The sequence below is a fragment of the Pangasianodon hypophthalmus genome, chromosome 4 (assembly GCF_027358585.1).
Source record: "Pangasianodon hypophthalmus isolate fPanHyp1 chromosome 4, fPanHyp1.pri, whole genome shotgun sequence".
Lineage (NCBI taxonomy): Eukaryota > Metazoa > Chordata > Actinopteri > Siluriformes > Pangasiidae > Pangasianodon > Pangasianodon hypophthalmus.
Window position 1 is genome coordinate 2,904,269 of NC_069713.1, and position 13,544 is coordinate 2,917,812.

At 41.2% G+C, this 13,544-nt stretch overlaps 1 protein-coding gene across 1 annotated transcript; it reads left to right on the forward strand.

Moving 5' to 3' along the window:
* Positions 1-391: 391 nt before the first annotated feature.
* LOC128318105 (uncharacterized) lies at positions 392-4,038 on the forward strand. Its single transcript, XM_053233233.1, has 5 exons — positions 392-637; positions 756-968; positions 1,060-1,144; positions 1,712-1,856; positions 2,299-4,038. The coding sequence occupies exons 1-5, from the start codon at positions 392-394 to the stop codon at positions 3,827-3,829; spliced, it is 2,220 nt and encodes a 739-aa protein (XP_053089208.1). The 3' UTR covers positions 3,830-4,038.
* The last annotated feature ends 9,506 nt before the right edge of the window (positions 4,039-13,544 follow it).

Here is a 13,544-nt window from a genome sequence, read left to right on the forward strand (position 1 = left end):
ATGCCAATGTGGTGGGGCTGGATGATCATGGTTACAGGGCTATGCCCCAGGTTGAACGGACGCTTGAGAGCTGTCTGTCCCCTCGCGAGGCATCGTCTCTGAAGGCTCTGGCATTGCCCTCCAAGCCGCTGCGGACCACCTCAGCGCTGGTGGGCAAAGGGTACACGGCAGTAGGTCAGGCTTGCACACCATGGCAGTTTTGCAGGCTTACCAGGCTGATCTGCTAAAAGAGCTAGACGAGGATGTGGAGATTACGTCTGAGCATGTTACTCAGCTCAGATGAGCCGCCGATCTGTCTCTCCGCGCCACCAAAGAGACTGCCCGCGCTATTGGCAGGTCCATGGCAGCACTGGTGGCGGCGGAGAGACATCTGTAGTTGACCCTGTCCGATATGAAAGAGAAGGACAGGGTCTTCCTCATGGATGCCCCGCTTGCGCCTTCTGGCCTGTTCGGCGACACCGTCAGTTCCGTCGTCGACAGGTACCAGGAGGCTCGTACACAAGCGGTGGCGTTCCAGCGGTTTCTCCCTCGCCGCTCTCTAGCTCTTGGGGCTGCTGGGTGGGAGCAGCCCCCTCCGTGTGCCAGCTCCTCATACCAGGAGGCGCAAAAACAGAGCTCTGGGCCGGGGTCTTCTAAGGCAAAGCCGGATCTGCGGACCGTTCTTTTGTCTAAGAGGACCTTGGCCAAGAGGTCCTGATGCTTGTGGCCCAGGACTTTTGTATACGCCTCATCATACGGTGCCCGTCTCTCCTCAGTGCCCTTGGGAGATCGACCTGCCAACCCTGCCACCCATGGTGCTTCAGGGCGCAGCGGTCTCCTGTGAGCACTCCTCTAAGTCTCCGCCCGGGAACGTAGCGGTACTGGGAGGCTTGCTACCTCTTCGGAGCTCTCCAGAGCAGCTAGTTCGGCCATCCTCTGCTGGTCCACCACTTCAGGGCACCGAGCTAGCCGCTCTCGTTACACCAGAGGTCAGTCTCGAGAGACTGATTCCCTTAGTAGACTATATGGCAGCGTGGAAACTTCTGCCGAATGTGTCTCAATGGGTCCTGCATACTGTAGAGAGAGGCTACTGAATCCATTCGGTTCTCCACCGCCTCATTTTTGCGGGATTCTTCCCACTTTGGTGGGTCCCGGGCAGGCTCTGGTAATGGAAAAGGAAGTGCTGGATGGAACACTCTCCTGAGGAAGGAGGCCATCAAGGTGGTCCCTCCTCATGACAGAGAGTCCGGGTTCTGCAGCCGGTACTTTATTGTTCCAAAGAAGGGTGGAGGGCTGCGTCCCATTTTGGATCTGCATCATTTGAACCGCTCATTAATGCGACTGAAGTTCAAGATGCTCATGATCAAACAGGTGGTGTCTCAGATCAGCTCCGAGGACTGGTTTGTCACGATCAATCTAAAAGACGCATACTTCCATATCTCCATCCTTCCCCAACACAGGAAGTTCCTGAGGTTTGCTTTTGGGGGCTAAGCTTACCAATATCGGGTTCTTCCATTCGGCCTGGCACTCTCACCCCACACTTTCACGAAGTGTGTGGATGCTGCTCTGGCTCCTCTGCGACTCCAGGGCATCCGCATACTGAATTATATCGACGATTGGTTGATATTAGCTCAATCGGAGCAGGCGGCAGTTCGGCATCGAGATATCGTTCTCGCCCACATGAAAGAGCTGGGGTTAAGACTAAACGCTGAGAAAAGTGTGTTTTCTCCAGTACAGAGATCCACTTATCTGGGCGTGGTGTGGGATTCGACCTCGATGCAGGTACATCTGTCTCCTGCTCGGATCAATCCTCACAGCAGTCGCGAGAGTAAGAGAAGGCTGGTCACTCACTGTGAAGTGGTTCCAGAAACTGCTGGGTCTGATGGCAGCTGCGTCCAACGTGATACCTTTTGGCCTGCTGTACATGAGACCCCTACAGTGGTGGCTCAAGACCAAGGGGTTCTCCCTGAGGGGAAGCCCGCTCCGCATGATCAAGGTTACGCGGCGGTGCCTACGTGCCTTAGACATGTGGAGGAAACCTTGGTTCTTGTCCCAGGGCCCGGTGCTTGGAGCTTCTTGTTGCCGCGTAACGCTAGCGACGGACGCATCTCTCACCGGATGGGGGGCGGTCATGAGTCTGTGGAGTGGCCGCTATCTCACCTGGCATATCAACTGCCTGGAGATGCTGGCTGTGTTTCTAGCATTGAAACACTTTCTCCCAGACCTAGGAGATCGCCATGTGTTGGTGCGCACTGACAACACAGCGGTGGTCTCTTACATCAACCACCAGGGAGGTCTGCGTTCGCGCCCCCTTTACAGGCTGGCGCACCAGATCCTTGAATGGTCCCAGGGGAAACTCCTCTCACTAAGAGCAGTTTACATCCCTGGACATCTCAATATGGGAGCAGACGCCCTGTCGAGGCAGGGTCCGAAGCCCGGGGAGTGGAGGCTCCACCCCGATGTGGTGAAGCAGATATGGAGAGTATTTGGCCAGGCTCAGGTGGATTTGTTTGCGACTCAGGAGACATCGCACTGTCCCCTCTGGTTCTCTCTGACTCATCCAGCTCCTCTCGGACTGGATGCTATGGTACAGACTTGGCCGAGGCTGCGTTTGTATGCCTTTTCTGCCTTTTTTCTGGAGAGGGTGCGCCGGGATGGGGTCCATCTGTTGCTAGTAGCCCCGTTCTGGAGTATGGTTCTCGGACCTGATTTCCCTTCTCGACGGCTCTCCATGGGAGATTCCCGTCAGGAGGGATCTCCTCTCACAGGCGGGGGGCGCCATCTTCCACCCCCGCCCGGAGTTGTGGAAGCTGTGAGTGTGGCCTCTGAGGGGGCACAACTCGTAGCTTCCGGTCTCTCAGCCGAGGTTGTTGAGACCATTCTCCAATCCAGAACTCCCTCATCGAGGAAACTGTACGCCTTGAGGTGGAAACTTTTCACTTCCTGGTGCGAAGACCGCCGGCTCGACCCAGTTAACTCCCCAGTTGGTACAGTGCTGGAGTTCCTGCAGGCCCGTTTGTCCGCAGGGTTGACCCACTCTACCTTGAAGGTGTATGTGGCGGCCATTGCAGCCTACCACGCCCCTCACGGTGGTCAGTCTGTGGGCAGACACCCCCTGGATACACATTTCCTCCGCGGTGCGCTGAGGCTCAGGCCTCCGGTGCGATCTCGTGTCCCTCCGTGGGACCTGGCTGTGGTGTTAGAGGCTCTCTGTAAACCCCCTTTTGAGCCTATAGAGGGGATTTCTGATCGTCTTCTCGCTATAAAGACTGCCTTTCTTCTGGCAATTTCCTCTCTTAAGAGAGTTGGGGATCTACAGGCCCTCTCGGTGGCCCCCTCTTATTTAGACTTTGCTCCCGGTCTGGCCAAAGCGTTTCTCTATCCTCGAGTAGGTTATGTACCTAAAATTCCCTCCTCTACACCATGGCCGGTCGTACTCCAGGCCTTCTGTCCTCCTCCCTTTCGGGAGCCCGACCAGCGGAGGCTTAACTGTATGTGTCCATTGCGAGCACTGAACGCATACATCCACAGAGCTGCCCTGTGGAGAAGGGCGGACCAATTGTTTGTGTGTTTTGGTCCCCCTAAGAGGGGTCTTCCTGCTACTAGACAGACCCTCAGTCGGTGGATCGTGGATGCCATCTGTCTGGCCTATGAGTCTTCTGATCTCCCCTCGCCCTTGGGGGTCAAGGCTCACTCTACCAGAAGCGTGGCGGCCTCCAAGGCCTTTTTGGCAGGTGTATCCATGCAGAACATCTGCAATGCTGCTGGTCGGTCCACGCCCCTGACGTTCACTAGGTTCTATGGCCTCGATATGCGAGCCACTCCCGGCTCTTCTGTTCTCTTGCCCTAGCAGTGCTCTTCCACACTAGGCAGGGATTTGTAAGTCTGGCGGCATGGGCATACTCGTTCCCATAGTGTTTCGACGCAGCTTGAGTTCCTGAAGGGGAACGTCTCTAGGTTACGCATGTAACCATGGTTCCCCGAGGGAACGAGACGCTGCGTCTCAGTGCCATACTTCCGGGATACCTGTCAGCGCTTGCTTCATTCCTCAGAAGCTGCGGCTGTATCCACCGCTTGTGCTTTTAAGCTTCCGGGTCGCTACGTCACCCCGCCTGTGACGTCTCGCCCTTCGATTGGACTGATTACACACGTGATTCAGAGCATGGTCAGGCTGAAGGCGTTCCCATAGGGTTTCGACGCAGCGTCTCGTTTCCTCTGGGAACCATGGTTACATGCGTAACCTAGAGACGGTTTGTTTCATCCTTTGGATTTTTTTCTCCCATGTTTGGGTTCCTGTTTTGCTGCAAAATTGCGTTTGATTTGTTGTTGTCTTCATGCAGAAGTGTATAATATTTTTCTCTTTTCTCTGTTTTTCTTAGTATTTTCTAATCTCGAATTATAATGTTACCAATAATACTTTATTTTTTTCCCCCTTCTTACTTTTTTTTTTAACTCTTTCTCCCTTATGAGTGGCTTGAATTGTCTAATCAGTCACTAAATACAGTAAAAGACTGTCAATAAATCAGATGTTCAGAAGTTTAATGCAGAAGTTCACATCCTCAACATTTCTGTGTATTTATGTAGACTCATAGATACAGAAATATACAAATAGATAGACAAAATTATTATAAGAAATAAATAGAAAGAAAAATTAGTTAGTTAAAGAAATAAAAGAATCAATTTGCTTTGGTGCTTCACTATTGCTGTCTTGTGGGCAAATCCTAAAACACAAAGCTGAGTAAGCATGTGTAATCACTGATATGGTGAAGGTTTTGTAAGGAGATATTTATTTAACATTTATGAAAGGAGTCACACACACACACACACACACAATCACACATGTAGTGGTCAGGGTTTTTTTTTTGAGTCAAGCCCCCTTTGCTAATCAGAAAAACAAATTAAGATCCCCCCTTTGCTTCCATTTCATCTCCAGTCCGCCTTTCTGTATAGTAGCCGAGGGGGTTTGGCCATCAGGCTGGCCATCCTCAAAAATTTTTCAAGGTCAGGGTTAAACTTGGCCCACCCATACACCACTCTCAGGAGACATAAAAATTTGGCTACCCTTCCTAGGCCTATGTTTCCCGTGGCAACCAGGAGCTCCTCCCACTGGCGGGCTTGGCCAGTGAGCCAGGACAACAAGAAACTAAGCCCCTGCTTCTCTTCAGGCTTGGGGTCCAACAAGCTCTCAAAACAAAATTGGCACTTTAGCAAGAAGCTTTCCGGAGGGCATTCTGTGCCATCAAAGGGAGCTGGGGTGTCCAGGTGAATCCTCTGGGGGAACTTCACAGTGTCGAATGTTGGCATCGTCATCCCAACATAACGCTCTTCTCGTTTGCTACATGCATGTTATCGGTGAAGTATTCTGTCATGTAAGGAGAGGTGAGATGATGCAAAAGTGTTATATCTTTAATGAGAGGCAAGCAGACAAATCCAGTAACCTCGGCCAAAATCGAGGTCAACAAACAGGCTAGGGTCAGGCAAGGAATAAACAGAGGCTACAAGGCTAAGGCAGAACACGAAAATCAGGAATGAGCAGAACTCAAGAATACAAAGTAGCAAGCATAGAAACAAAAGGCTTAGTGAAGACAGGTGGGTAAATACTGAACAATACTTCCCACAGGACAGAGAAACACGAGGGTTTATATACACAAACTAATTAAAGGGCAAACTGATAGCAGGTGCAAGTGATCAAGACACATGACAGAAACAACCAACGACGGGACATGGGTGTAGACAGGACGTGGACCAAAAAAAAACAGAACATGTGGCAACATAAACAAACATGACAATTAGGAGAAGTGTGCCTTAGTGCTGCGGGCTGCTTATGTGCGCTGAGCGCCTCTGCTCACAGTGCTCGGTGCGAGGGGGAAATACATGACATGGAAGAGTGTTTACAGATTTTTCATTTCATTATCTTCTCTAGTGATGACATGGTTTGTTCAAAAAGTCGTCAGTGAAAACAAAATGTTTATAGACGTTTGTACAGAAAAGTGTACATCAAGTTCTGAAGAGGTTCCTCATCTGCTCAGAGTCAAAAGCAGCAACGTCACATGTTATTACGATACAAAACATAACCACTTTGAATTGTCTTATAGCTATAAACTAACATTCAGTCATGCTAGTTGCTTATCTGACGCTTTGTAAACAAGGAATTTTATATAACTGGACCTTTACAAATTTTACTTGAATCTCAAGCTGGTGTCTTTCTTAACCTTCAGGCTTCACACTGTCACCCTGTTCATCTATAAAAACAGACTCATTTAATGCAGCTGTGCGTGATGTGTGTGCTACACAAAGTGCTAATCTCTATCTCCATCGCGTTAACACTTTACCCCCCCACCACCCACAACACACACACACACGCACTAGTTTCTGTTGACCACAAACAGCACTTTTTGTACTGCGGTCACTGTTCTCACACAGTGCCCTGCACTCTTTCTCTCTCAGATGTTCAGTCTTATTCATGTAAATAGTTTTCCGTTTACTAACTTAAATAACATTTTCATTTTTATTCTGTCTTTTTTAAAACTACTTTTAAAGATGCAAATAAAATGTCTTGTAGCCATAAACTAACATTCAGCCATGATAATCTTGTACCCCAACCTTTGTAAACAAGAAATCTGTGGCGTGAGCAGGTCATGGGAGGCTGTATCATCGGCCACTGGAGTGAGCTCGTCAGGGGAGACCCCGTCATCAGCCTCAGGCTGGGGCTCAGCAGAGGAGGCCACCTCACTGGCATCTGGATGGAGTTTTGCTGTGGACTTTGCTTCCATTTCATCTCCAGTCCTCCTTTCTGTATAGTAGCCGAGGGGGTTTGGCCATCAGGACGTTGACCAAAAAAAAGAATGTGTGGCAACATAAAAAACATGACAGTTAGGAGAAGTGTGCCATAGTGCTGCGGGCTGCTTATGTGCACTGAGCGTCTCTGCTCACAGTGCTCGGTGCGAGGGGGAAATACATGACACAGAAGAGTTTTTACAGACGTCTATAGATTTTTCAATTCATTATCTTCTCTTGTGTGATTCATGAAGTGATGACATGGTTTGTTCAAAAAGTCGTCAGTGAAAACAAAATGTTTATAGACGTTTGTCCAGAAAAGTGTACATCAAGTTCTGAGGAGGTTCCTCATCTGTTCAGAGTCAAAAGCAGCAACGTGACACATTACGATACAAACATAACATAGCCATGCTAGTTGCTTATCTGACACTTTGTAAACAAGGAATTTTATATAACTGGACCTTTACAAATTTTACTTGAATCTCAAGCTGGTGTCTTTCTTAACCTTCAGGCTTCACACTGTCACCCTGTTCATCTAAAAAACAGACTCATTTAATGCAGCTGTGCGTCATGTACATAGCATGCTAATCTCTATCTCTTTCGTGTTAACACTTTACCCCCCTCCACCCCCCAACACACACACACACACACACACACACACACACACACACACACACACACACACACACTAGTTTCTGTACTTTTTGTACTGCGGTCACTGTTCTCACACAGTGCCCTGCACTTTTTCTCTCTCAGATGTTCAGTCTTATTCATGTAAATAGTTTTCTGTTTACTAACTTAAATAACATTTTCATTTTTATTCTGTCTTTTTTAAAACTACTTTTAAAGATGCAAATGAAAGAGAATATTGTTCTTTAGCACTTCACACTAGAAAGGCATTCTGAGGCGTAAAGAAGTACAGGTCATAATAATAATTAGGCACATTTAATTAGAGTTATTTATTATCTCTGTTATGTAAATTTTATGAAAACAGAATGTTTATAGGCATTTGAACAGAAAAGTGTACATCAAGTTCTGAAGAAGTACGTCATCTGTCAAAAGCAGCAACATGATGCATCACCAGAAAACAAAACATAACCACTTTGAGTTGTCTTATAGCCATAAACTAACATTCAGCCATGATAATCTTGTATCTCAACCTTTGTAAACAAGAAATGGTACTTTGTTAGCAATATTTTTATTTATTCCTTGTTCTGTTAGTGTTTCCAACTTAGAGACTGTGTTGCGTTGGACGCTCTGTTTCTCTATTGTGCCGTGTTGTTTAACATAAGTTCTGAGTTTGGACTCTACAGATTTAATGTTTTACTCCAATAAAACTGCACTTGTTTATATTTATTTTATTGTATGAAAAGTGAGTTGTAAGTTTGGCTGTGAAGTGTTAAACGCTGCTCGTGTCTGTCTCAGTTTAACTGAAAACCACAGCTGATTTCCTGTGGAAGAGGTGTGGTTTTTCATCTCTTAGCGAAAGTGGAACATCTTGTGGCCCCTTGACCCAAACCACACTCTCCCATTCCTCTCATAAGTTGAGTGCTGAGGTGATACCTGCATTAATACGATTTTGTTCACATCACCATCACCATCATCATCACCATCAACACCATCATCGTCATCACCATGTCCTCTCGTTCTCTCCTGCTGGTTCTGCTGGTTCTCTTCTACCTTCAGTTCTTCACAACTGCCCAGAGTAAGATAAAGTTCACTTTTTGATGTTTTTACAGTTTTCTGTACGTAATATTATTTTGGTTTATAATGTTGCTGAATTCCCTAAAGAGAAAAACAGGTTGTTGAAAATAACCAACATTAAGAAACAGTGTGTGTTGCTGTTACAGTAAAACACTGAGTGATGGGGTGGTGTGATAAAGCAGAGTTACTGTTTACAACCCCAAAGGTGATTATTTTCCTAAGACAGTGCATCCCCAAGTGTTTCATTTCTCTTATACCACAGCAATGTGCTAATGATTGCAATCTTTTATTTATTAACGAACGACACGTCCCTCTTTTAAACTATGTTTATTGTTGTTGAACATCTGCTAAACAATGTTATAACAGCTAAAACAGTTGTTCCCTCACCTTTTCTATCTTGAAGTTCATAAGACAAAAAAGCTTGACAAGTTACAGCTTTACCTCTGACCTTTAGAAAGCACTGTAACAGCTCATTCACAGGGACATGTATGGTGGACACTCCACATAACTGGATTAAAAAAGTAAAAAAAAAAAGAAACCGGTAATTTGCAGCTTCAATACTGTTAGAGGTGCTATTATAGAAAATTAATCAACACCTTCTCACTAATCAGAATTCAGAATCTAGAACAACACTTAGGTATTTAAAATATACCAGATAAAAAAGCATTTCATTTTTAAAAAATTACCTAGTGAACATTTCATCAGAGTGCTAAACCACGATTGATAAATAAATGCATAAATGTTTTCACACAGATGTAGGTGGACCAGATGAATGCTGTTTCAGTTATCAGACACATCGAATCCATGCAAGCCTCATTACAGGGTATAAAGAAACAGACCATGAGTGTACAAAACCTGGAGTCATGTAAGTTTTCAAAACCTTATTTCATTTTAATAAATAATTAATAATAAGTAAATTATAGTTTTTCCATGTAAATCATTGCCTTATGGTTGTATAAAATATCATATAAATTTATTAGAATATAACATTAAATTACCATGAAGCATATTTGATAGTGTTTAAAATTTGTTAGAATATAGGAGTGTTTAGAATAGGGAGTGTTTAATTTTCTGTTTTTACTGCAGTTTTCTGACCTAAAAATGACCTAAATCTTATCTCTCTTCTGTAGTTTTACGCTAACAAGCGGTCAGCGTGTCTGTGCAGATCCCAGAGTTGAGTGGGTGCAGAACATCATGAAAACAATTGACAATGGCTCGTTTAGAAACCAGGTCCAACCTGAAGGTGGGTAATCCTCTCTCCATAAATAACAAAATTAATATTCCTTTAAAAAATATGGGCATGAAGGACATTTCTAATAAGATATTATGTCTGTTTCTGTTTTATTTTATTTAAAGGCACATTGGAAAAGAAAATATTCAAAGACATTAAAATGTTCACAGTGTCACATCTTTTATACCAAGAATAAAAAAAAAAATATATATATATATATATATATATATATATATATATATATATATATATATATAAATAAATTAATAATTTTGTCTCATGAAAGTTATTTATGCTAATATTATGACATCTAATTTACAAAATTAACAGCAGAACAGTAGAACCTGGACGAGACATTTGATGACAGGCGCTGAAAAGTATCTCAGAATTAATGAATTATTCTTTATTTTTCCACCCAGGGAATGGTTAAAAATGAAAGTGGCAGTTTTTTTACAGGTCTGTTTCTATTTGTATAACACTGCTGAATTATGGGACACACCATTAAATAAAAAATATATAAGAATTTAATGAAGAACTGTATATACTGCTTCACATTTCTAAAATACATTTTTAAAAAACAAATTGATCATTTTTTTCATTAAATTTGATATCAGTTTGATATAATTTTTTAAATATATGCTTATGAATTCATACTTTTTTAATATTTATAAAAACAAAGATAAAAGACATTATGTTTGTAAATTTGAAGTGAATATATGCACTGGAATTGTATTAAATGACAAAAACAAGCTATCAGAATACTTATTTATTTATTAAATTTTTTAAACCACATTGTTATATTTTTACAGACCCTTTTCTGTTTGAGTAACACTGCTGAATTGAGAGACACCACAGTAAATAAAAAATATATAAATATATAAATATTTAACAAAACTTTTCATATACTTCTTTAAATGGTTTTAAATGTTTTAAATTCTTATATAATACCAAAATAAAATTAATAAATGTGCCAAAATGTGCCAAAAACTCTGTGAGGTTTCATGGTAACGCTGACTTTTTTTAAGCTCTTCACATTTCTTTAACACACATATTTTTAATTAAAATTTAAAAAGCAATAGGATTTGATATAAAAAACAAAAAGATGCACATCATTTTAATGATTATTCTGTCTAGGATGTTTTGACAATTAAAGTTATTGTTAATTTTTTATTTATTTATTTATTTATATATTTATTTATTTATATTTATTCTGATCCGTCTCACGATACTCCTCATATTCCTGTGAATGATATGTGTTTTTCTGTTACTGTAACAATAGTCATACTGGGAAGTTGTCTGCATAGTATAGTATCTATAAATGTACAGTATAGTGTTAGTTTAGTTTATACTGTAGTATATTAGTATAGACAGCTTTATGGTCGGTATTTGGTTAAATGTCTGTAGAAGGGTTAAATTATCCGTTAAGATTAAGATGATCTTTTAGTGTTTTAATCAGAGCCTGAAAAACCAGTTCCTACTGCCTCAGCCATAAAAGAAAAACTTATGTGGTTTTAGTATATGTTGGTATAAGGGTTAAATTATTAGGTTTAATATGATCTTTTATTGTTTCAGTCAGAGCCTGACAATCCAGTTCCCCCTCCCTCAACCAGGAGAAACGTTAAACGAATTAATCATAAATACTGTATTTCCATTTGTATATTACTATTTATATAAATATCTAAAGTTGTATAGTTTATTGTACTCTAATATCTATTATAATTGTATAGGAATATCTATAGTAGTATTTATAGTGTTACAGTCTTAGTGTAGTGTTAGTGTAGTAGCATTTATAGTAAAAGTAAGTAAGTAAGTTTTATTTATAAAGCACATTTAAATTCAGCATTACACTGACCAAAGTGCTGAAAAAAAACCAATACAACAAATTCCAAATTAGAATAAAAAAAAAAAAACAATAATAATAAAACAATAATATCAACAATGACAACAGTACACAATAAGTTAAAAGCCCGGAAAAGCAAGAGAATAAAAATGTGTGTTAAGTCTAGACTTGAAAATAGAAAGAGAAGAGGCACTCCTAATGTCAGGTGGCAACTGATTCCACAGACGTGGAGCAGCGACTGCAAAGGCTCTGTCTCCTTTCGATTTAAGTTGAGACCGAGGCACATGTAATAGAGCTTTAGTAGCCGACCTGAGGGACCTGGGCATTGAATGCAAATGAATAAGATCAGAAACATAAGATGGGGCTTGTCCATTAAGAGCTTTGAAAAAAATAAGTAAAATCTTCAACTGAATTCTAAAAAATACAGGAAGCCAATGAAGGGATGCTAAAACTGGTGAAATAGGATCACGGTTTTTGGTGCCGGTTAACAGTCTAGCCGCCGCATTCGGAACCATCTGCAGCCGTGCCAAAGACGTTTGAGGAAGGCCAATATATAAAGAATTACAATAATCCAATCCAATAATCTAATTTATAGTGTTACAGTGTTAGTGTAGTGTTAGTGTAGTAGTATTTATAGTGTTAGTGTTAGTATATGAGTATCTATAGTGGTATAATATTAGTATTGTAGTATCTATAATGTTAAGGTGTTGGTATAGAAGTATCTATTGTCTTTAGGTGTTAGTATAGGAGTATAGACAGTTGTGTGGTTTTAGTATGTGTTTGTATAAGGGTTAAATTACCTGTTAAGTTTAATATGATCTTTTATTGTTTCAATCAGAGCCTGACAACCCAGTTCCTCCTCCCTCAACCACTAGAAGCAGTAAGAGAATTAATCATATATGAAATATTTCTGTTTGTATATTAGTATTTATATTAGTATCAATAGTAGTATACTTCATTGTACTCTAATATCTATAGTTGTATAGGAATGTCTAGAGTGTAAAGATGGTATAGTTTTACCTGCAGTGGCATAGTAGTATCTACAGTTGTATAGTGTTATTATGGTAGAAACTATGTTAGTATACATGGTACAGTATTATCTTTAGTATTATAATAATATAAATAGTGGAATAGTGTTAGTATATCAGAGTAATAACTATTGTATAGTATTACTTTTATAGTATAATGTTAACATGATAGTACGTGGTATCTATAGTGGCATGGTGTTAGCATAGTAGTATCCATAGTAGTATAGTGTTAGTATAGTAGTATAGACAGTTGTATTGTTTTGGTGTATGTTGGTATAAGGGTTAAAATTACCTGTTAACTTTAATATGATCTTATATTGTTTCAACTAGAGCCTGTTACTATTACCGAGCCAGTTTCTACTGCCTTACCCAATATAGAACGTAGGTGAATAAATCATATATATATATATATATATATATATATATATATATATATATATATATATATATACACTATTTATACAATAGCAACTAGAGTGGTGTAGTGTTAGTACATTACTTGTTTGGTAATTTGGGAAAATTTGAAGTTATTCAGTTATAAACATATGTACCTGATTTAGAGCATCTTCATGCTTAGTTTGGTATAGTTGTACATATGCGTCATAAATAATTGTAATATATTAATCATTACAGTTTTATAACCTCATGAAAAAATAGCCAAAGCTTATGTCATTTTTCCTACCAGAAGATCTGTGTTGTCAATTTCCTGTTTAATGCTGACCACACCCCTCTAATAAGATGTCACATGAATTAATTCATCTTACCTCTATCGAGCATTTTCCACTGTAAGGTCTCGGTAACAAAAGTTTTGTCTTTCACTTATCAGATCAGACAATAAATGAAAAAGACACCACAGCTTTCATGTCAGAAAATGCAGAAGAGAGATTAATAAAGTGAGGTGCAGGGAAAGGGGTGTGTCTTCCAGGGGGTCAGCTAATATCAGAGAGTTCGAGACAACCATGCAACTTTCAATCATTCCAGATTA

Bases quoted from the DNA above. Each gene is read 5' to 3' on its own strand.
- LOC128318105 (XM_053233233.1), top strand. From the start codon at position 392: ATGAAAGAGAAGGACAGGGTCTTCCTCATGGATGCCCCGCTTGCGCCT. The intron at 969-1,059 runs GTCAGTCTCGAG...TGCATACTGTAG, and splicing joins CCGCTCTCGTTACACCAGAG to AGAGAGGCTACTGAATCCAT. The intron at 1,857-2,298 runs GTCTGATGGCAG...CCCCCTTTACAG, and splicing joins GTGGTTCCAGAAACTGCTGG to GCTGGCGCACCAGATCCTTG.